This window comes from Myotis yumanensis, unplaced genomic scaffold (genome assembly GCF_028538775.1).
Source record: "Myotis yumanensis isolate MYYU_CA2020_CCGP unplaced genomic scaffold, mMyoYum1.0.hap1 SCAF_1, whole genome shotgun sequence".
NCBI lineage: Eukaryota > Metazoa > Chordata > Mammalia > Chiroptera > Vespertilionidae > Myotis > Myotis yumanensis.
In genome coordinates this window covers 90,503,089-90,525,106 of record NW_027223752.1, presented here as the reverse complement: position 1 = coordinate 90,525,106, position 22,018 = coordinate 90,503,089, and the positions used below count along the sequence as shown (strand labels likewise).

The following is a 22,018-nucleotide window of genomic DNA, read 5'->3' as shown; positions in this document are numbered from 1 at the left end:
GGTGGGGGCCGGCTGGTTTGCCCTGAAGGGTGTCCCGGATCAGGGTGGGGGTCCCGCTTGGGTGCCTGGCCAGCCTCGGTGAGGGGCTGATGGCTGTTTACAGCTGGTCGCACCCCCTTCAGAGTGGGGGTCTCCACTGGGGTGCCTGGCCAGTCTGGGTGAGGGGCTGAGGGCCGTTTTCAGGCTGGCGGGCGACTGAAGCTCCCAACCTCTCCTTTTTTTCTTTTATTCTGGGATTTATTTACCTTCTATGGCTGCCACTGGAGCTGAGAGCCGGCTTTAGCTCTGAGGCGGGCTCCAGCTTGAGGCCTCAGCTGCTGAAAGCAGGAATCTAGGGTTTGTTTGGGTTCTATAATTGCAACACTGTTTCGGTCCTGCTCGCTCCAGCTCTGACGGCTGAAAGCAGGTATCTGGGTTTTGTTTAGCTTCTATAATTGCAACATTTTTTCTTAGAGTGCAGCTCAGAGGCCGGCAAGGCAGGCGGGGAACCTTGGCTTCCTCCATCACTGGAGTAAGCAAGCCTCCTGTTCGCTTCAGCTGCCTGGCTGCCGGCTGCCATCTTGATTGGCAGTTAATTTGCATATCGCCCTGATTAGCCAATGGGAAACGTGTCGGAGGTATGGTTAATTACCATGTTTGTCTATTATTAGATAGGATATATATATACTAGAGGCCCAGCGCACATGAAATCGTGCGTGAGTAGCTCGCTTCCACTCACTTCAGCTGGCCGCCCCACCCACCGCCACTTGCACCTCGCCTTCCCCACCTCCTCGGCTCCCTCCTATGTCCTCTGCTTTGCCTCCCTCCCGTGTCCGCTGCCTCGCTCCCTCCCTTCGCCACCACTTCACTCCCTCCTGTGTCCGCTGCCTCAGCTCCGCTCCCATCTCTGCTACCTCCGATCCATTCCCTTCTCCGCCGCTTGGCTCCCTTTTGCAGTGCTTGGCTTCCTTCTACACTGTCTTCAGTCTTCGCTGGGTGCCTGTGTATGCAAATTAACCACCATCTTTGTTGGGTTAATTTGCATACTCTTCTGATTGGCTGGAGGGTGTAGCGAAGGCACGGTCAATTAGCATCGTTCTCTTTTATTGGTGTAGATATTTAATGGTGGGGGATTGAACAAAAAAGCAAAGAAAGAGAATTCGTGGACATAGACAAGTGTGGCGATTGCGTGGGGATGAGGTGGGTGGATGTGGAAGAGGGCATAGAGGGGATAAATGGTGATAGGAAATACAAATATAAAACTATAAAGTGATTATAACCCTGGCCAGTTGCTCAGTGGTTAGAGCATGGGCTTCTGGCCAAGGGCCAGTACCTTGGTTGCAGGTTTCCCAGACCCAACAGGGGCAAGTGTGGGAGGCAACCAATGGATGTGTCTCTCTCACATCGATGTTTCTTGCTCTCACCCCCTCCTCCTTTCCTTTCACCTCTCTAGAAATCAAAGGAAAAAATATCATTGGGTAAGTATTAAAAAAATAATAATAGGGTAAATGTAGGATGGTTAATAGAAATTCTTCAAATAGGGAGCACAGTAGAAATTTTAAAAGAGACAGTTTTAAGACACATCTGGACAGATATTGAGGAAAGAAGGGTGGTTGGTGCTTGCTTAAAACTAGAATGGAACGTATGTGAGGGAAGAGATTATGTCTGCTTGGTTCACAGTGGATCATCAGGGACCGGCAGAGTATCTGAAAAATAGTAGCCAATCAAGAACTTTTTAACAAATAAATGAGTAAAGCAAAGATTTGCATTGTTATGTGCAGGTGCTAGTGTGTCACTGATCAGTATATAGACAATTTAAAGCCTATATAATAAAGAGGTAATATGCAAATTGACCGTCATGCCCTCACATAAGAGGGCCACCCCCATGTGGGCACAAGATGGCCTGCAGGGGAGGGCAGTTAGGGGCAACCAGGCCGGCAGGGGAGGGCAGTTGTGGGCACAAAATGGCTGGCAGGGGAGGGCAGTTGGGGGGGACCGGGCCAGCAGGGGAGGGCAGTTGGAGGGACCGGGCCAGCAGGAGAGGGCAGTTGGGGTGACTGGGCTGGCAGGGGAGGGCAGTTGGGGGGGACCGGGCCGGCAGGGGAGGGCAGTTGGGGTGACCGCGACAGCAGGGGAGGGCAGTTGGGGTGACTGGCTGGCAGGGGAGGGCAGTTAGGGGGGACTGGGCCAGCGGGGAGGGCAGTTGGGGGGGACCAGGCCGGCAGGAGAGGGCAGTTGGGGTGACCGGGTCGGCAGTGGAGAGCAGTTGGGGGGGACCGGGCCGGCAGGAGAGGGCAGTTGGGGTGACCGGGTCAGCAGGGGAGGATAGTTGGGGGGAACCGGGCCAGCAGGGGAGGGCAGGAGGGGGACCAGGCCGGCAGGGGAGGGTAGTTGGGGCGATTGGGCCAGCAGGTGAGCAGTAAGGCGTCGATCAGGCTGGCAGGTAGAAGCGGTTAGGAGCAATCAGGCAGGCAGGCAGGCAGGTGAGCAGGTGGGAGCCAACAGTCCCGGATTGTGAGAGGGATGTCCGATCCCTGTGGTTTCAGGCCTAAACTGGCAGTTGGACATCCCCTGAGGGGTCCCAGATTGGAAAGGGTGCAGGCTGGGCTGAGGGTTTACACCCCCTTCCCCCTCAGTGCACGAATTTTGTGCACCGGGCCTCTAGTATTGTAATAGGAGAAAAGCATGAGAGAGTATTAGGATGGGGTCTCTAAATAATTCAGAGATTTGGAAAGCTTCTTGGAGGAATTAATACCTGGGCTGAGTTTTGAGGGAAGAAGGTAAGGAAAGGCACTGGGCACAGCATGTATTAAATTCCTTTGAAATGAAATATCTTTACGCATTTGAGGAACCCAAAACAGTGCAGTTTGGCTGGAGAGAATAGGGTGCCATGATGGTGTGATGTTAGATTAGGTGACAGGAGCCTCTAGAATTTGACGGACCTTTATATGCTATGCTAAAATTTGGGTTTTATTCTAAATTTGGTGATCACTAAAAGATTTTAAATAGAGAATGACATGATCAGATCTGCCTTTTAAAGATCGCTCAGGCATCAGTGGTAGTGGGAAGTGAGGGAAGAATAGAGGTGGGGAGGTTTAAACTGAGACATGAAGATAATGGGATAGATATTAAAGATGTTACTGTGGAAGAGATTGGATGTGGGGGCTGAGTGAAAGAAAGGTATCAGAATGACTGCCAGGCCTCAGGTTTGGATGTAGTGCACTTAATGAAATAGATAATACAAGAGGAGCACAGTTTTTTGGTTTTCTGAAAGTGAACGGGGAGGAAAATAACAATTATAAACCCAGTCTTTACTTGAGCTTGAGGTGCCAGTGGGAAGTATAACTGTGCAAGTTCTGCTTCTTTTGATGCCAACATCATGGAGGTCAACCACACTCTCTCACAAATGTTTCTTGTGGTATACAGGTCTTGAAGCAGCATGGGATTTCGGAACTTTTATGTGCCATGAGGCCCTTTAAAAAGAAATGGGGGGTGGGGTGGGGGGCCTCATAAGCAGGTTGAATGTTAGTTACTATAAAATGGAGAATCCTTAATGCTGTAACCTAAGACCTCATTTCATATATAAAATAATGGCAGCATGAGCAACAAATCCAGTCTGCTTTCCATTAAACTATAATAACAGTAGAATAGATATGATAGAATAAGATGTATTACTTTATCTCTTTGAAATTATACCCTAAGTGTGAGCATTTGAGGTCTTGCTCCCCAGCATATGTTGTCAGCTTGGCTCAAAAAACTCTTATAAATATTTAAAAAAGAAAGAAAGAAAAAGAAATTACGCTCTGAGTGATCCTATATATTCCATAGTGAAAATTTTCTTTGTAGAAGAAAAAAATTGCCATCAATTTTATATGCAATTTTCCTGCATAACTATAATTACTAAACCTCCTTTCCTTATTATGCTGTTAAGTATTATTTTTGTCCTATTTTTCAACTAGATGGTTACTAGCTGTATTAACTTAGAAACTTACAGTTCAGTAAACATGTTTCCTGGCAACCTCATCACATAAGAATACACACTATGGTTCTTAAAAGGTTTACCTTGCCTCTTACATGTATATTACACTTGCTCAAACAACATTTAAGGACCCAAGAAAGCATCTTTAGCCATTCATCTAGGATTCACGGTGCATTTATTTTTTATTTCCATCAAAAGATTCTGGTAGGAATGAAATACTTGTCAACTCATTCACTTCTAAAACAACAAATTGTTAGTCTAACCGGTCTCCTTCAAAGTTACCTTTCTCCCTCTATCCACCAGCTAAAGACCTACCAGCGGTTCTCAATCTTCCTCATGCCGAGACCCTTCAATACAGTTCCTCATGTTGTGGTGACCCCCAATTTCATTGTCACAAATTGAACATAATTAAAGCATATTGATTAATCACAAAAACAATATATAATTATATATGTGTTTTCCGAAGGTCTTAAGCGACCCCTGTGAAAGGGTCGTTCGACCCCCAAAAGGGTCGCGACCCACAGGTTGAGAACCGCTGAAAACTGATTCATTACCTCCCCATCTCTCACGAAAAAAAATAAAAATAAAGAGTCGCTCCTGCTCCACTCCCCCAAACCCCAAACCGAACCCATCCTGGAATAAGGAAGAGGGAGGCAAAGTGGAACCAGCTACGACGGGCGCCCGCGAGCACAGACTCGGGACCGAAGCCGGGCTCGGAGCGCTAACCGGGAACCCCCGCAAGGACCTGGGCTGTTTGCCAGAGAGAGACCGTCCCCACAGCCCCGGGACCCGACCGGCGCTGGAACCCGAGCCGAGCGAGTGACAGGCCGAGGCCCGCCGCGCGGGGAGGGCCGCCCGAAGCACGCCAGGAATGCGAAAGAAACGCCCGGAATCCGACAGCGGCCGCCGGGCGACCCGCAAGGTGCAACGGCTCCCAGGCAGGCTCGTCGCGGAGGCCCTCGCTGGAGAGCGGCGCCCGGGCCTGGCCGAGCGAAGGAAACACCGCTGGGAGGCCGGGGACCGGCTCGCTCACGAGAGTCGGAGCCCGCAGCCCTCCGTGCGGTCCCCGCTGCCGGACGCCCGGAGCGAGTCGGGGGCGGGTGTGGGGGCGGGGCCGGGCTCCTTCTCCGCCCCCCACGGCAAAGCCGGCCGGACCGCGCCCTCAGTGCGCCTGCGTGGGGTGAGGCCGGACTCTACTTGGCCGCCGGGCGTGCGACGGCGGCGGCGTTCCCTACCCGGCATGCAGCGCGGGGGGCGGCCCTACGTCCCTCTCCTTCCCAACCCTGCCCCTCCCCCTCCCGCCGCGGCCCCCCCCTTTCCCTAAAGTGAGTGAGTGAGACGGGCAGATGGAGGAGGGACTGTAATGGCGGCGGCCGGCAGCTCCCTGCTCTGACCCACGGCAGGCATACAGCACCCATCCCCTCCCCGCCCCGCTCCCAGCCGGCCTCCGCCCGGCCGCCCGCGCGGGGCCCCCCTTCCCGGCCCTCTCCCCAGCTGTCGGCGTCTCACCCTGCGCCCCGGCCGGGGCCCCACACACAATGGACGAGCTCGCGGGAGGCGGTGGAGGCGGCCCGGGGATGGCGGCCCCTCCGCGGCAGCAGCAGGGACCTGGGGGGAACATGAGCCTTCCGCCGGGGGGCAACGGCGCGGCGGGCAGCGGGGGTCCTCCGGCCGCCGAGGGCGCGGGTCCCGCGGCAGGCCCCGAGCTGTCCCGGCCGCAGCAGTACACCATCCCGGGCATCCTGCACTACATCCAGCACGAGTGGGCTCGGTTCGAGATGGAGCGGGCGCACTGGGAGGTGGAGCGGGCCGAGCTGCAGGTACCTGGCCGGGGTCGGTGTGCGGGACGGCGGGGCTCCCGGTGCGGGTGGGAACGGGGCTTCCCTCGGAGGGAGCCCGCGCGGCCTGGGGAAGCCCGGAGGGACCTACCTGTGCGGCTCGGGGGGGCGCCGGTCCTGGCCACGGTTCTTCCGGGAGTCCTCCTCCCCCGGCCCCGCAGAAGCTGGTTTCCCCAGCCCTCGCTAGCTGCGCGGTGCGAGCTTCCTCGGGGCAGCCATTTTGGCTCTGACTATGGCGTCTGCGGGGGCTCCTGGAGGCGGCCTGCCGGGCGCCGGGGCCGGGGGCTGAGCGCCTCTCGGGGGGAGAGTCCGGCGTGGGCTGCTGAGCACGGAACTTGCTCTCGTGTGTGGCCCCTGGAGACGGAGAGCCCGAGGAGAGGGCCTGGGACGGGTCTTTTACCACCTTTTCCCGGATCACCCCCCTTTCCCATTTGGCCCGTCTGGCCCCCTCCCCTGGAGTTGGTACCTGCTTGCCCCTTGACCACCGGGCTCCTTCCCAGGGCTGCTCTGAAGCCTGTCGCTGGCCTATGCAGTGTTCGTTTCCTCCCGCAACTGGAAGTGCCTTCTCGCCCGGGGTGCTGGCTTCATGCACTTAGATTCATTCCCCTTCGCTTCTGCCTGAGTTTAGGGACGGGCTCGTCAAGCCTTAACCATGCAGGCGTCTCTTGGAGAGATTGCGGGTTCGGCTCCAGACCCACTGCATTTGAGCAAGTGGCAATATTTTTTGCGGGTGGAGGGTCTTGCTTTCAGTTTGTAAAAAAACAACAACACACACACACACACACAAACGCGCATCATCTGAAGAAATAAAGCGGAGCGCAATAAAACGAGGTATATCTGTGCTGAATTTTTTGTAGGGTACCCTTCACCACGTCTCCCCCTCCTCCGTCCTCCTCTTTACCTGTAAAAACCAACCTAGACGATCTGTGTTGTGTTTGTGTAACGACTGAGGAAAATAATTAATGCTAGCTGGGAGTAAAATGTTTTTATCTCAATTTACTACCTCACAGAGGTGAAGCAAATGTATGTATCCTCAGGACCCTTCCTACTTAAGGTGAAACTTGGATGGGCTGGCTTACCTGTCTTGGTAGATGTTGGTAGATTAAGGGCTCGTGTCTTGGATTTCAGAATGGTTGCATATTGTTAAAAGGATTGTTCAACATTTGGGGGTACTTGTGTTTATTTTTAAATCATTGCCATGTCAAATTTAGGCTTAGAAGGGGGGGGAAAAGCATGTATCTAAATAGTGTTGCACCTGTTCTTCAGATTGGTATGTACATATATTTAGAGTGTCAGCAGTATTATTCACTCACACATACGTCATTTATGCCTAGGGTGAATAGTTAAGAAAATGTGTTTAAAGAAGGAATTTTGGATTAACTTAGAAAGGGTGAACTCAAAGAAATATATATGGGTATCCATATATATATTCGGTTTGATTTTGAACTAGTAAACTTTTATTTGACTCTACAAAGTGGGTAAAGGGTAAGAGTAGTTATATATTTTGACACTTAGCAAGTTTTGAAAAAATTAACTATAGATTAACACCTGTTAGTGAAGTCAATGTTTTAGGATTGTGCTTTGAGATATTATAGGGCTTTTAGAAATACAACTTTCAAAAAGTTTAAGTCAACATTGTCTATTTTTTAAAACTTCTGTATGTATAGTCTGCTTTAAAATACCTGGGATTTATAAGAATTCTGGTGATACACAACTTTCTACCACACCAGGTTGCAAACTTAATATTATGTGTGAGTGAAGATAGGCATTTATTTTTTAAAATTGCATTTGTAAATGCATCGAAGCTTGGGCTCACTAAATAATACTTCACCAGTCTGAAATAGTGTTTATGAACTTTGTACTGTTGCACAAAAGCTTGTATTCTACCACTTTTCAGCTTAGCAATTGCATTACACATTTATAAGCTTCAGTAATTTAAGTAGCTGAGAAAAATGTCATTTGTCTAAATTAGTAAGATACATACATTAGTGAGGTCTGTGTTGTCTGCCCTGGTCCTTGCTTTCTCATCTAGTTTTTTCCTTGACAGTAACAGAGAAGTCATTAAAGGAAGATTCCTTTTACTTGCTTGTTTGCTTTCAGTTGATCTACTGTTGGCATATTAGTTCTGATATAGCCATTCTAAGCTCTGCTTTTTGTTTGCTTGATTGCTTGCTTATTTTGAAGAAGTTCTACAGGGTTTCTAGACTCTTAATTTTTTCCAGGGATTTTCATTATTTCATACTGGTATTTTTTGAAATAAAATGTTCATGATTGTGTTCAGATGCTTTTATTCTATACATTTCTCTAAAATGTTTTATTGGGTTACTTAGTAGGGTTTCAGGTTTGCTTCTGCAGTGTTGAATTTGCTTTAAGTGCGTTCAGTCTTTAGTAAAATTGTGCACATTTTAAAATGTCTGTGTTGAATAAAAATTTATTGGGAGGGTTTAAGAATTTATTGGGAGGGTTTAAGTGATGCATCAGTGGATTTCAACTGTAAACTTAAACTTATTTTTTTAAGAAAGATAAATAAGACATCCTACATATTGTATATAGTCTTGGGTACACTGTTCATTTACACATATGAAACTGTTCAATAATGAATATGAAGAGGCAAAGATATACCTAATTTTAATGTAAAAATTTAATATGGAGTCATGTATTCCTTGACTTTGAAAGATTTTAAATTGGAATTTTTCAGTATGCTTTTTTTCTTTCTAAAAGGAATTTGGGGGTAAAGCCCTATTTTAGAAACTTGGAACTAACCAAAGGTTCATGTCTTAAAGCTTTTTTTTATCTTTGTATGGGTGCCTTACCTTGTATTAAAATATTTGTTAGTAAGACTCTAGGATAGTGAATTCTGAACAAAAATGCCAGTCAGAATCACTTTTAAAACTTAAAAAAAAAAATGCAGGTTTCTGCCTCATCCTCCAGAAATTTGGCCTAGGACTTGGAAAAAATGGACTTTGTAGGATTTTGGCAATTCATGTTATCCTATATAATAAAAGCCTAATATGCTAAGTGCCTGGTTGACCTGTCGGCCATTCAACCAATGAAAGCGTAATATGCTAATGATATGCACTGACCACCAGGGGGCAGTCAGTCGGTTGTCCAGTCACTATGACATGCACTGACCACCAGGGGGCAGACACTCCAACCAGTAGGTTAGCTTGCTGCTGGGGTCCAGCCAATTGGGACTGAGCAAGATGGGCCAGACACGCCCTAGAACCCTTCCCTAGCTGGCCAACCTCCCGTGTCCTTCCCTGGCCCTGATTGTGCACTGGTGGGGTCCCTTGGCTTGGCCTGGCCTGCGTCCTCTCGCAATTCGAGACCCCTTGGGGGATGTCAGAGAGCTGGTTTCGGCCCAATCCCACAGGGCAGGCTGAGGGACCCCACTGGTGCATGAATTCGTGCACCGGGCCTCTAGTATAAAAATGATAACTGCCCTTTAAGCAGCATTACAATCTTATGCACGTACCATTCCTGTTTTACAGATGAGACAAATTTAGGTTAAATAACTGCAAGGTCACCCAGCTATAAAGTGTTACAGTTGACACTTGAACCCAGGTTTGTCTGAATTCAAAGCCTATGTTCTTATTACCACTGTTGTAACCACTGTATTATATGGTCATCTTAGCATTTTTCATAGAAATCGAGTCTGTCCTGTAATTCTTTGTCTACCATCACATGGCATCACTTCAGTACATTTCAAAAAGTTCTTTTGAGCCCCCAGGATGTAGCAAGTGTAGTTCATGTATATTGCAAACATGTCCTTATGTTTCTATAGTTAGTATGTAATAAAAAATTCACGTATGGTATATATAAAATGCTGTTTGTCAACTATAAAAATATGACATAGATAATACACAGAAAATATAGTCCAGGAATTTGTATTCTAAAACTGCTAATTCTTCAGCAAATATAAAAATTTTAATTAGTGTTTGTGTTTGCACACACTGGCATATAGACTTGTCATACACGACAGATATTGCTACCTAACAATCTTACCCTTTCGGACATATTTTTCTCACATGTAATGATTTCTTCTCACTTTTTTTAAATTCTAAATTTTTAATTAAAGGGGAGAGAACTTTGTTTCCCCTGCACTCTGCCTTTTATTGTCAGCATTTTCTTAGGGTAGTCAAGAATGATGATTTGTAAGTTCCCGTGCCTTTTCTATTACAGCATTTTTATGATTCTACTGTGAAATACTGTAATGTAGTTTCCTATTTCAAATGATGGTGACAATAGAGTAAAAAATATTTTACTCGATAGGATTAAGAGTCTACAGCCTTATGTCATTCTCCCTGTTTCTTTTTGAAAGCTTTGGAAACCAAAAGTCTAGGGTAGTGATTTTCAGTTGATGTACCTCAAGAATTTTTAAAACATGCAATACCATGCCCGGCCAGTGTGGCCAAGTGGTTGAACGTCAATTTATGAACCAGAAAGTCATGGTTCGGTTTCCGGTCAGGGCACATGCCCAGGTTGCATGCTTGATCCTCCAGTAGGGAGCGTGCAGGAGGCAGCCGATCAATGATTCTCTCTCAGCATTGATGTTTCTATCTCCCTCTCTGAAATCAATAAAAATATATTTAAAAACTAAAAATAAAACGTGCAATACCTGACTACTTAGTCAGGGGCAACTGACCTCTTTTCCCTTAGATTGTCAAATGGAAAAAAAATGACAACAGCCAACACAATAGCCGTTTGGTGTGAATGAATCAAAATTATACCTATTTTGCCTTGGCCAGTGTGACTCACTGGTTAGAGTGTCGGCCCATGAACCGAAAGCTCTCGGGTTTGATTCCTGTTCAAGGGCACGCACTTGGGTTGCAGGTTTGATTGGAGCATGTGCTGGAGGCAACCAATCGATATGTTTCTCTTACATTGATGTTTCTCTCCTTCTCCCTCCTTCCACTTCCTCCCTCCCTTCTACTCCCTCTAAAAAAGTAATGGAAAAAATATCCTCAGGTGAGAATTAATAACAACAACAACAAAATTATACCTATTTTTTCTTGTTGAGTTGGCAAAAAAATTTTTTTGGTGTGCCACAGAATTTTAGTAATTTATGTGTGCCATGAGATGAAAAAGGTTAAAAATTGCTCGTCTAGGGATTACTAACCTAGAATTTTTTTCTCCTTCATTTACCCCTTAACCCTGCTTTATAGTTTGCCTTGTTGCTCCCTACTCATTCCTTAATACCCACTTGAGCACTTTGTAGAATGCTGTTTGTTTTTTCCTATTGATGATTGGCCTTCAAATTGCCAAATCCTTTGGCTTTCTTACAGACTATATCTACTTAACCAGCATTTTCTGCTATTGACTGTTTCTTCCTCAAAAAATTATTTTCTTTGATTTCTACTCTGTAATTCCCTATTTTCCCTTTGGTCCACTTACCACTTTCCTTCATGTTTTCTCTTCTTTGTTCCTAATTGTTGTTACCTGGGGTACTGGTTTTTTTCTTGTTTCCACTGTACATTTCATTTGAAATGAGATTTTCAGCTATGACTTACCATACCATGTTAATAGCTAACATTTATTATTTACTGTTTGCTGTCATTTTAATTCCTCAATATTTACTCATTTAATCCTAAAACACATCTCAGTAAGGTTGGCACAATTGGTTTCTTTGTTGAGTTTTTGTTTGTTTTTTAATATATTTTTATTAATTTCAGAGATTAATAAAATGACAACAGCCAACACATCGAAATCATCACTTTTAAAGCATTTAAACCAGCGTTCACAAGTATCTTGAGATGGAGCATGTTTCTCTCTCATGAAGCACCATAGCATGAAGCACCATTATGGTGTGCCACAGAATTTTAGTAATTTATGTGTGCCAATAAATTCTAGGTTAGTGATCCCTAGACAAGCGATTTTTAACCTTTTTCATCTCGTGGCACACATAAATTACTAAAATTCTGTGTCACACCATAGCATGAAGCACCATAAGCTTCCCAAAGTATACGATAACTTTCAGCAGCACTTTTCTTCAAAATAAAGTAATGAATTAAGATTTCCCACAAATGTTCTTTTTTGGCATGAAATTCGACATTTTTAAGCATAAAAATATCTATGATGTTAACACCTTCAGCAAATTTGACATGAAGTTTTGAAGCTTGCTGTCAATACAACAAAATAGCATACATATCAAATCGCATATATATCAACATATGTCTAACTCCATCTATTGAAAAAAATCCTCATTATTAACTGGTACACCTAGTATAATTATCCTTCCCCATCACTAGATACTATATATATATATATATATATATAGTCTTTGAGTTTTATTCATCTGGTATAATTATTCAGTGAATATATTTGAGTGCTACTTTATGCTGGGCTGTTGGGTATGTAATGATGAATTAAGCAAGGACCTTGACCTCATGGAGCTAGTACTCTGAAAAAAAAAATGTGATAAACCAGAAATTAACTGGATGCCAAGAAAATAAATGGTGATGTGAAACCTGTGTTGTTAATGGGCTTTCAGATAAATAGCTAATATTTATTGAGCACTTTCTGTATGCCAAGAATTATTTTTAAAGCATGAGCTTTTTGTTAATTATTATTTTTAGAGAGAGGAAGGGGGAGAGAGAAACATCGATTTGAGAGAAAAACGTCGATCTGTTGCTTTCCATATGTGCCCCACAGGGATCGAACCTATAGCCCAGTTATGTGCCCTGGTCAGGAATCTAACCGGCAGTGATCTTTCAGAGCAAAGGACAACTCTCAACCAACCGAGCCACATCAGCCAGGGCCATCCTTATTTTTTAAAAATAGAATTATACAACGATACTTGTCTCTGCAATTGAGGACTTATCACACTTCTTTTTTTAAAATGTATTTATTGACTTGAGAGAGAGGAATATTCATTTGTTGTTCCACCCTTGCATGCATTCATTGCTTCTTATATGTGCCCTGACAGGGTACTGAATCCGAAACTTGGGCGTATCCGGGTGACACTCTAACCAACTGAGCTACCAGGCTAGGGCCTATCACACTTCTTACATCTCCTTTCACCATATTCCAATATAGGTAATAAAACTAGTTAAATTGTTAGTTTTTACATTTTATGACCATGGAAATAATATGAGAGTCTGAAAGCATATTATGTGAATACTTGCCCTTTACTGTTCATTTTTTCTTTTCCTTGGAGTTATTTACTTTTTTATTTGCTTATTAGTTTTATATGCATCTGTTGCTATTTTTCCAAAAGGTCCTACAAATCCATCAGGGTTTTCAAACTGGCAAGCACATAACATTATCTACCAGTTTTGCCTCTTGTGTGGAGGGAGTAAAGTGGGGAAGACTTGCCTTCCAGAGCTGTTAATTCCCTTGCTCTCATCTAGACGGGTTCTTAAGACTTGTTATAGAGTAATTATTCTGAAACCTCTGCTATTCTCCTGTTATACAGTTACTACTATGAAATTTATGCCTGCTCTTTTCCAGCTATGATCCCCCTCCATTTAAAAAAAACAACTGGATTTTATTCCCCATCTGTATTTGGCTTAATTCTTTGTTTTGCAGAAATGTTATCTAATAATTTCTTGAGGTAAGTTGCAAAGGAGGTAAATTTTAGGGTGTTGAATCTTTTTTTAATATCTACTTTATTCTCACACTTGTCTAGTAGTTTGGCTGGAAATAAGTTGCCGTCAACATTTCAAAGGCATTTCTCTTGTCTTTGGACTTTCAGTGTTGCTTTTTGATGCAGTTATGATTCTTGATCCTTTTTTCGTATGTGTGATTTGTTTTGGTATCTTTTGTTTATCGTGGTTTTATTAGATTTTATGAAAATGCATATTGTTAGGCACTGAAAGAATTCTTTTACTCCATAGTCCGGTATCTCTCACTAGAGGGTACTGTATGCATTTAGGTAGTACCATTTTTGTGTTGGCCTGTATTGTGCTTGCAGGGTTTTGAGTATTCTGGCTTCCAGGCATTAAATGCCAGTATAAGTCATTAATTATTGGAACGTTTAGAAATGTCCCAGACATTTCAAACATCACCCTAGGGCAGTGATGGCGAACCTGTGACACGCGTGTCAGAGGTGATACGTGAACTCATTTTTTTGGTTGATTTTTCTTTGTTAAATGGCATTTAAATATATAAAATAAATATCAAAAATATAAATCTTTGTTTTACTATGGTTGCAAATATCAAAAAATTTCTGTATGTGACACGGCACCAGAGATAGGGTTGTTCAAAATGCTGTCATGCTGAGCTGAAAAGGTTCGCCATCACTGCCCTAGGGGGAGGCAGTACTAATCTTTTTTTGAGAAGCATTATTGTAATACCAAGTCCTTAGAGCAGTGGTTCTCAACCTTCATAATGTCACGACCCTTTAATACAGTTCCTCATGTTGTGGTGACCCCCAACCATAAAATTATTTTCGTGGCTACTTCATAACTGTAATTTTGCTACTGTTATGAATCGTAATGTAAATATCTGATATGCAGGATGTATTTTCATTGTTACAAATTGAACATAATTAAAGCATAGTGATTAACCACAAAAACAATATGTAATTATATCTGTGTTTTCCGATGGTCTTAGGCGACCCCTGTGAAAGGGTCATTCAACCCCCAAAGGGGTCACGACCCACAGGTTGAGAACTGCTGCCTTAGAGCATTTCACGATGGACCTGCTGATATAAAAGTTTTACTTATATCTCCTGTTTTTCCTTCTCTTTTTGGTCTATTTTCTTCAACTATACTTTTCAATCCTATTAAATTTGCAAAAGCATTTTCTTGCTTGAACTTTTAAAAGAAAGGTATTTGTTTTTTACTTTTTTTTTTTTTAGCATGGTGGGGTTTTTGTTGTTGAAGTTTTCTTTCCCTGAATTGTCGGTTTCCTTTGAATTTCTTTTTTGTTTTGCTTCTCTTCTTTCTTACCTAATGCTTTCCTCAAATATTGGTGACCATTGACTATCTGTTTGGTAGCTATGAGCTTTTTAAGCAACGTTTTCTTGCCTTAGCCGGTTTGGCTCAGTGGATAGAGCGTCAGCCTGCGGACTGAAGGGTCCCCAGGTTCAGTTCCTGTCAAGGGCACATGTCTGTGTTGCGTACTCGATCCTCATCATTGATGTTTCTATCTCCCTCTTCCTTCCTCTCTGAAATCAATAAAAATACATTTTTAAAAAAATAAACAACCTTTTCTTAAAACTCACTTTCATTTCCATTAAAAATTATTGAGTGACTTTTAATCTGCTTTAGCCTTGCCATAAATTAGTTTTCTTAAAGCTTTGTTTATAATGGGTTCTCATAGCTTATAATTCTCTGGATTCTCCAGATAACTTCCTATGATGTCCATAACTGTAATTTAAAAAAAAAAAAGGTATATGGAAATATTTTATCATCTTTGCTCCATTTTACTAGTATATTGAGCCAATCTGCAGGATAATATTCTATACCTGCTGAACTCTTTGGAGTATGGTTTTCTTCAAGTTTTCTGTCAGTTCTTTCCACAGTTCTCTTTTTTTTAAAAAATATATTTTATTGATTTTTTACAGAGAAGAAGGGAGAGGGATAGAGAGCTAGAAACATCGATGAGAGAAACAACAACCAGCTGCCTTCTGCACGCCCCCTAGTGGGGATGCACCCGCAACCAAGGTACATGCCCCTGACCGGAATCGAACCCGGGACCCTTGAGTCCGCAGGCTGACGCTCTATCCACTGAGCCAAACCGGTTCGGCCACAGTTCTCTTTCTTATATCTTCCATTAGTATATGATCACTTTCTCCCTAGATTCTTATCATTTTCACCTTACCAGGCTGACATAAACTTCAGGTCCTTGGCTTTCCTTTAGTTTTTCCTTTTAGTCATACTCTATTTTTCTGGTTTTCAGTGTCCTTATGTTCTATGTTGATGTTTTCACCTTTCCTGGTATCTTTAAATCCTATTTTTTGTATACCAGGTTCAGTTTTTTATTTGTTTGTTTTGTTTTTTAAGTCTCCTCCTCTAAGCCAGTGGGTATCTCAAAACTTTAGCTTTTGTTGTGCTATCTGGTATAAACAGACATGACATATAGTACAAATTTCTTTTGATTTAAATTCAACCTCTAAAGAGAAAAGTGTTTGTTTTTTTCTTTAAAAGTATCAGTATGTTGCCCTGGCTGGGTGGCTCAGTTGGCTGGAGCATCGTCCTGTATACCAAAAGGTTGTGGGTTCAATTCCCAGTCAGGGATCATACCCAGGTTGTGGGTTTGATCCCTGGTTGGGGCATGTGTAGGAGGCAGCTGATTGATGTTTCTTTCTCACATTGATGTTTCTCTCTCTCTCTCTGTCTTTCTCAAATCAATAAAAAAACATATCCTTGGGTGAGGACTTAAAAAAATTTTTTTTAAGTGATGGTATGTCATTTATGCTGCTTTAATACATAAAACAATACTATAACTGACTCTACTCCCACAATTTTTTAAAATATATTTTGATTTTTTATAGAGAGGAAGGGAGAGGGATAGAGAGTCAGAAACATCGATGTGAAAGAAGCATCAGGCAGCTGCCTCCTGCACAACCCCTACTGGGGATGTGCCCTCAACCAAGGTACATGCCCCTGATTGGAATCGAACCTGGGACCCTTCAGTCCGCAGGCCGACACTCCATCCACTGAGCCAAACCGGTCAGGGCTCTCCCACAATTTTTTTAATGTGGTAAAATATACATAAGAAAATTAATTATCTTAACCACTTTTAATTATACATGTTCATAGTGTGCAACCATCACCACAGTCCATCTCTAGAACTCTTTTCATCTTGTAAAACTGAAACTTAAATATCCCAGTCCCTCTAGTCCCTGGCAACCACTTACCATTCTACTCTCTGTCTCCATGAATTTGACAAGGTACCTCAAATAAGTGGAATCATTTCAGTATTTGTCTTTCTGTGACTGGTTCTTTTACCTAGCATTATAGGGTTTATTCATGTTGTAGCATGTGTCATAATTTATTTATTGATTGATTTTCTATAGAAATGCTTTGATGACTTTATTTTTAAAATTTTTATAGTTTTAATCCTCACCCGAGGATATTTATCCATTGATTTTTTTTATTTATTTTTTTTAAGAGAGAGTGGAAGGCAGAGAGAAATAGCCATGTGAGCGAAGTACATCAATTGGTTGCCTCTTGCATTCACCCTGACCAGGGTCCGCAGTTGGAGAGGAACTTGCAAACAAGGTATGTGCCCTTGACCGGAATCGAACCAGGACCCTTTGATTCGCAGGCCGATGCTCTATCCACTGAGCCAAACTGTCTAGGACCAGAATTTATTTTTTAAGGTTGAAAAACACAACACAGTTTGCTTATCCATTCATCAAATGGATGGACACTGGGTTGCTTCTACTTTTTAGCTATTAAGAATAATGCTGCTAAAACATGCATGTACCAATCTCTTCAAGGCACTGTTTTCACTCCTTTTTGTATAAATGACTTTTACTTGATAACAAAATTGAAAAATTGAGTACTTACAGGTTGTAGACTGTTTTAATCAGGTATGTTGCTTTTTTAAAAATCCGAGTTCAAAGCATTCATTTCTATTGATTTTTTTAAAGTTTGAGCACTTTTTTTTGTTTAAGTTACAAGAATGCATGAAATTATGATGGACAATTTTACATGAAGTCATGTGACTGCTGAGTCAAGGCAACAGTGCCCAGTCAAACCTATCACAGTTTGAATCTGATTTAGGTACTAATTTCAACAGAAGCATCTAGGCATTTGGTACCCTCTATCAATCTTAATCCCTACCACCTTCCTCTCTAACTCAGCAGATGTCTTACCTCCTACTTCTTCTTTTTTTTTTTTTTCTTCGCTTTTTTATTTTTTATTTTTTTATTTTTTTAAATCTTTATTGTTCAGATTATTACATTTGTTCCTCTTTTTTCCCCCCATAACTCCCCTCCTTCCAGCTCCCACCCCACCCTCCACCCTCACTCCCCACCCACTGTGTTCATCCATAGGTGCATGATTTTTGTCCAGTCACTTCCCGCATCTCCCACACCCCTTTTCCCCCCAAGAATAGTTAGTCCATTCCCTTTCTATGTCCCTGATTCTATTATAATCACCAGTTCATTCTGTACATCAGGTTATTTATTCACTTGATTCTTAGATTCATTTGTTGATAGATGCATATTTGTTGTTCATAATTTGTATCTTTACCTTTTTCTTCTTCTTCCTCTTCTTAAAGGATACCTTTCAGCATTTCATATAATACTGGTTTGGCGGTGGTGAACTCCTTTAGCTTTTCCTTATCTGTGAAGCTCTTTGTCTGACCTTCAATTCTGAATGATAGCTTTGCTGGATAAAGTAATCTTGGTTGTAGGTTCTTGGTATTCAGCACTTTGAATATTTCTTGCCATTCCCTTCTGGCCTGCAAAGTTTCTGTTGAGAAATCAGCTGACAGTCGTATGGGTATTCCCTTGTAGGTAATTGAGCCTCTTTCTCTTGCTGCTTTTAAGATTTTCTCTTTGTCTTTTGCTCTTGGCATTTTAATGATGATGTGTCTTGGTGTGGTCCTCTTTGGATTCCTTTTGTTTGGGGTTCTCTGCGCTTCTTGAACCTGTAAGTCCATTTCTTTCTCCAGGTGGGGGAAGTTTTCTGCCATTATTTCTTGAAATAGGTTTTCAATATCTTGCTGTCTCTCATCTTCTGGCACTCCAATAATTCTGATATTAGACCGCTTAAAGCTGTCCCAGAGGCTTCTTACACTATCTTCACACTTTCGGATTCTTTTTTCATTTTGCTTTTCCAATTGGGTGTTTTTTGTCGAATCTTTGGTTTGTTTCTTGAGCTCCTCTGGTCTGCTATTGGGTATAATATTCTTTATTTCAGTCCGTGTATGCTTACTTTCTAATTTCTTTATCGTAGCATCGAGGGTCTCATTAGTTTTCGTGAGGCTCTGCACAAATTTATGGCAAGCCCTCAAAATTGCGATTCTTAGCTCCATATCCTCCATTTCTGTCATGTTTTTTTGTCTCCGCATCTTTTATGCTTTCTTGGTGCCCCCCCTTGTGGTCTCTGTGTGCAGTCTTGTTCTAGCCAAGCCTTAATTGTTGTAGTTAACACTAGAGGGATTTGACCACCAGGCCGACTGGCTGTAGGAATCAGCTGTGCGGAAAATCTGTCTTCTGGGGAGGCGCTAATCCAGCCTTTGCCTGAGGCGATCGGCAAATGGCTGTGCGCAGGGCTTGGGCGGGCGGGATCAACAGGGCGGGGGGAGGGAGCCGCTATGGCCGCTCTCAGTCCGTCCCCAGGGGTTCTGCCTCTCTGTCCCAGCAACCGCTGCAAACCTCGGAGGGGCCGTAGCCAGACAGTCCCGCTTCTCCCGTTTGAGTCTGGGTCCCTAGAGACTCGCCCGGATCTGTAGCCCAGAGTCTGAGACTCACTCCTGATTGAAAACGACAATCGCGCCCTCAGCCCCCAGCCCGCTTTGCGCGCGCACCACCTCACCACCGCACCACCGTACCTTTAAATTTTCCACACTACGCCTCCTCTGAGCGTCGGAATGCTGTTGTTTTTGCTTCTAGTTGAAGAGTCTCTCCTCAGCCAGCCTTCCTGTGGTTCTGGTTGATGTCCGTTCCGACTTTTAGTTGTATTTTTGAAGTGGTTGTTTACGGCGGCAATCTCTGGTGTTTACCTATGCCGCCATCTTCGATCTCACTCCTTACCTCCTACTTCACAAAGAAAATAGAACCCCATCAGATGGGGAGTTCTTTTATTATCGCTACCAAATCTACAAATGGTACATGTACACACATACCTCTTTCTTTTAGGCCACTCTGAAAATGGGAGACATTTCTTTTTCTTATAAGACTTCTCTCTGTTGATTGTTCATTTGTTTATTCATTTATTGGCTGTTTATTGAGTACCTTACTCAGTAGGTGTGTGTGAGGCACTGGGAATCTTCTCTATATATAAAAGCCTAAGTGACTGGTTGACTGGTAGCTATGACGTGCACTGATCACCAGGGGGCAGATGCTCAACGCAGGAGCTGCCCCCTGGTGGTCAGTGTGCTCCCACAGCGGAAAGGCCACTCAACTGACCAACGGGCACCAGCCTCCAGCCTCATGGCTGGTGAGAGCAGCTGCGGAGGTTGAGAGCCTCTCCCGTGGACACTCCCACTGTGCGCCCCTCTCCCATCCGGACCAGGACCAGGACCAGGACCTGGACGGGGATGGGGACTGGCATCTGTACTGAGTGCAAGCCGTCAGCTACTTCTAGGTCATGGGCGCGCCAGTATCGCCGCGCAGACACCCAGCGGAGCCCAGTGAGCCTACCAAGTGGTGGCGGTGGCGTCAGCAGCCACAGCAGGCTCGGGATGAGCAGGAGCGGAGTCGCACCGGCCCAGGCTCTGGCTCCTCCCCGGGGATGTAGGCCGGCAGGTTTTGGTCAATCCCCAAAGGCCAGGCCTCTAGTAAAACTAGAAACAAAATAAAGCTTCTGCCCTCTTACAGCTTAAATTCTAGTGGATAGAGGAAGAAAATAAAGTTTTTCAGATGGTGATAAATGCTATAGAGCACAGGAAAGCAGAGAAGGATAATAGATAAGGAATAGATTTGTGTGTAAGATTATTTAAACAGGGTCCCTGGAGAAGACCTCACTACTGAAGATTAGATACCTTTTGTTACTTCTTCCATTATTGCCTTCTTTTATGTTAAATAGATATTTTCAGAATATCATTTTAACTTCCTTGTATTCCTTTCACTGAAATTTTTTTAGTTTTCTTTATGGTTGTCCTGAGGATTATAGTTAACATTTTCTCTAGTTTAGATTAATAGCACTTTAATTACAATAGTATACAAAAACTGTTTCTATAAAGCTTCATTTCCTTTTCCATCCTTTGTGTTGTCCTGCAAATTGCATCTCTATTGTACACTCATTAACACATATTTCAATTACTGCTTAATGTTGTTGTCTTTTAAATCAGGAGAAAAAGTTAAAAACAAATATATTTATACTGTCTGTGTGCTGATTGTTTTTTCTGTGTGCATATCTACTGTTGCCCCTCTATTGAATTTTTCATTTTAGTTAGTATATTTCTCAAATTCTATAATTTCTTTTTGATCCTTTTAAAAAATAATTTTTGTCTCTATTGATATTCTCACTTTGGTGAGACATCATTCTCATACTCTCCTTTAGTTCTTTAAACATAGTTTCCTTTAGTTGTTTTAACATATTTAAAATAGTTGACTTAAAAGTCTTAATCTAGTAAATTCAGTGTTGGCCTTCCTCAGGGGCAGTTTATATTGACTCTCCTTTCCCCCTCTCCCATATTTTGTTTCATGCTTCATAATTTTTTGTTGAAAACTAGATATTTTAAATAATGTAGTAACTGTAGAAATTGAATTCTCCCTTCTCCTCAGGATTGTTTATTGTTGCTATTTGTTATTATTGTTTATTTAGTGAGTTTTTGGAATTAATACCATAAAATATGTAGTTTTTCTTGTTCTATGTGGTTACTGAAGTTTCCGTTCAGTTAGCTTACTGGTTAAGCTAATGAGTAGGTAGACATTTCCTTGGATACCTGGAACATGTAAGCTTTTCAGGGTGTGGGTCTCCATATGTGTGTTGGGACATGCCTTCAAGGCACAGCCAGACAGTTAGCAACTCTGTCATAGCTCTCTTTTCCTTCTTGTTCTGAGCCTATAGGTTAGCCAGAAGTAAGAGTTTAGGGCAGTGGTTCCCAAACTTATTTGGCCTACCACCCCCTTTCCAGAAAAAATATTACTCAGCGCCCCCTGGAAATTAATTTTTTAAAAATTTTAATAGCAATTAGAAAGATATATGTATTAATGTTTCTACCTTTTTCGTAAAAAATAGTAAAGAAAGGTGTAAATTAGAAACATTGAAGTTTGAAATTATGAAACTATTTATTGAACTCAGAATAGAAAGGTAATACAAAAAGAGTTAAAACAAATGCACCTGTGGCCATCACCGCCCCCCCTGGATCGCTGCAGCGCCCACCAGGGGGCGGTAGCGCCCACTTTGGGAATCACTGGTTTAGGGCCTTCTCAGATATTTTCTGAGCATGTGCATAGGTTATGCCTGTTTGTGGCCTTTTGGTTTTTCAGGAATACGTTGGAGCTTCCCAGAGAGTCTCCATGGATATCTCATTCCCCAGTTTTTCCTTGTAAGCTTTTTTTTTATTATCCTATTGTTTCCCCCCAAATATTGTCCATCACCTCAGGCAGTTGCAATGTTTGACAATTGCCTGTGATTGTTTTTCACCAAAGGCA

The 22,018-nt window shown here is 43.0% G+C and overlaps 2 protein-coding genes across 9 annotated transcripts in view; one reads left to right on the top strand and one right to left on the bottom strand.

Annotated features, from left to right (window-relative positions):
* AP4S1 (adaptor related protein complex 4 subunit sigma 1) overlaps positions 1 to 6,426 on the bottom strand; it is a 56,245-nt gene extending 49,819 nt beyond the window's left edge. For 4 of the 7 annotated variants that reach the window (XR_011472938.1, XM_070427539.1, XM_070427548.1 and 1 more), the window contains exon 1: positions 5,888 to 6,230. The gene's annotated coding sequence lies outside the window, so the exon portion shown is untranslated. Of the gene's footprint in view, positions 1 to 5,887; positions 6,231 to 6,262 lie in introns of those variants that run through there. The other 3 variants (XM_070427522.1, XM_070427529.1, XM_070427513.1) reach the window with 3 other exon arrangements.
* STRN3 (striatin 3) overlaps positions 5,290 to 22,018 on the top strand; it is a 119,623-nt gene continuing 102,894 nt past the window's right edge. The window contains exon 1 of one of the 2 annotated variants that reach the window (XM_070427488.1): positions 5,290 to 5,778. In XM_070427488.1, coding sequence (XP_070283589.1) covers positions 5,497 to 5,778 — 282 coding nt within the window. In that variant the 5' untranslated portion in view covers positions 5,290 to 5,496. Of the gene's footprint in view, positions 5,779 to 6,543; positions 6,628 to 22,018 lie in introns of those variants that run through there. The other variant, XM_070427497.1, reaches the window with a different exon arrangement.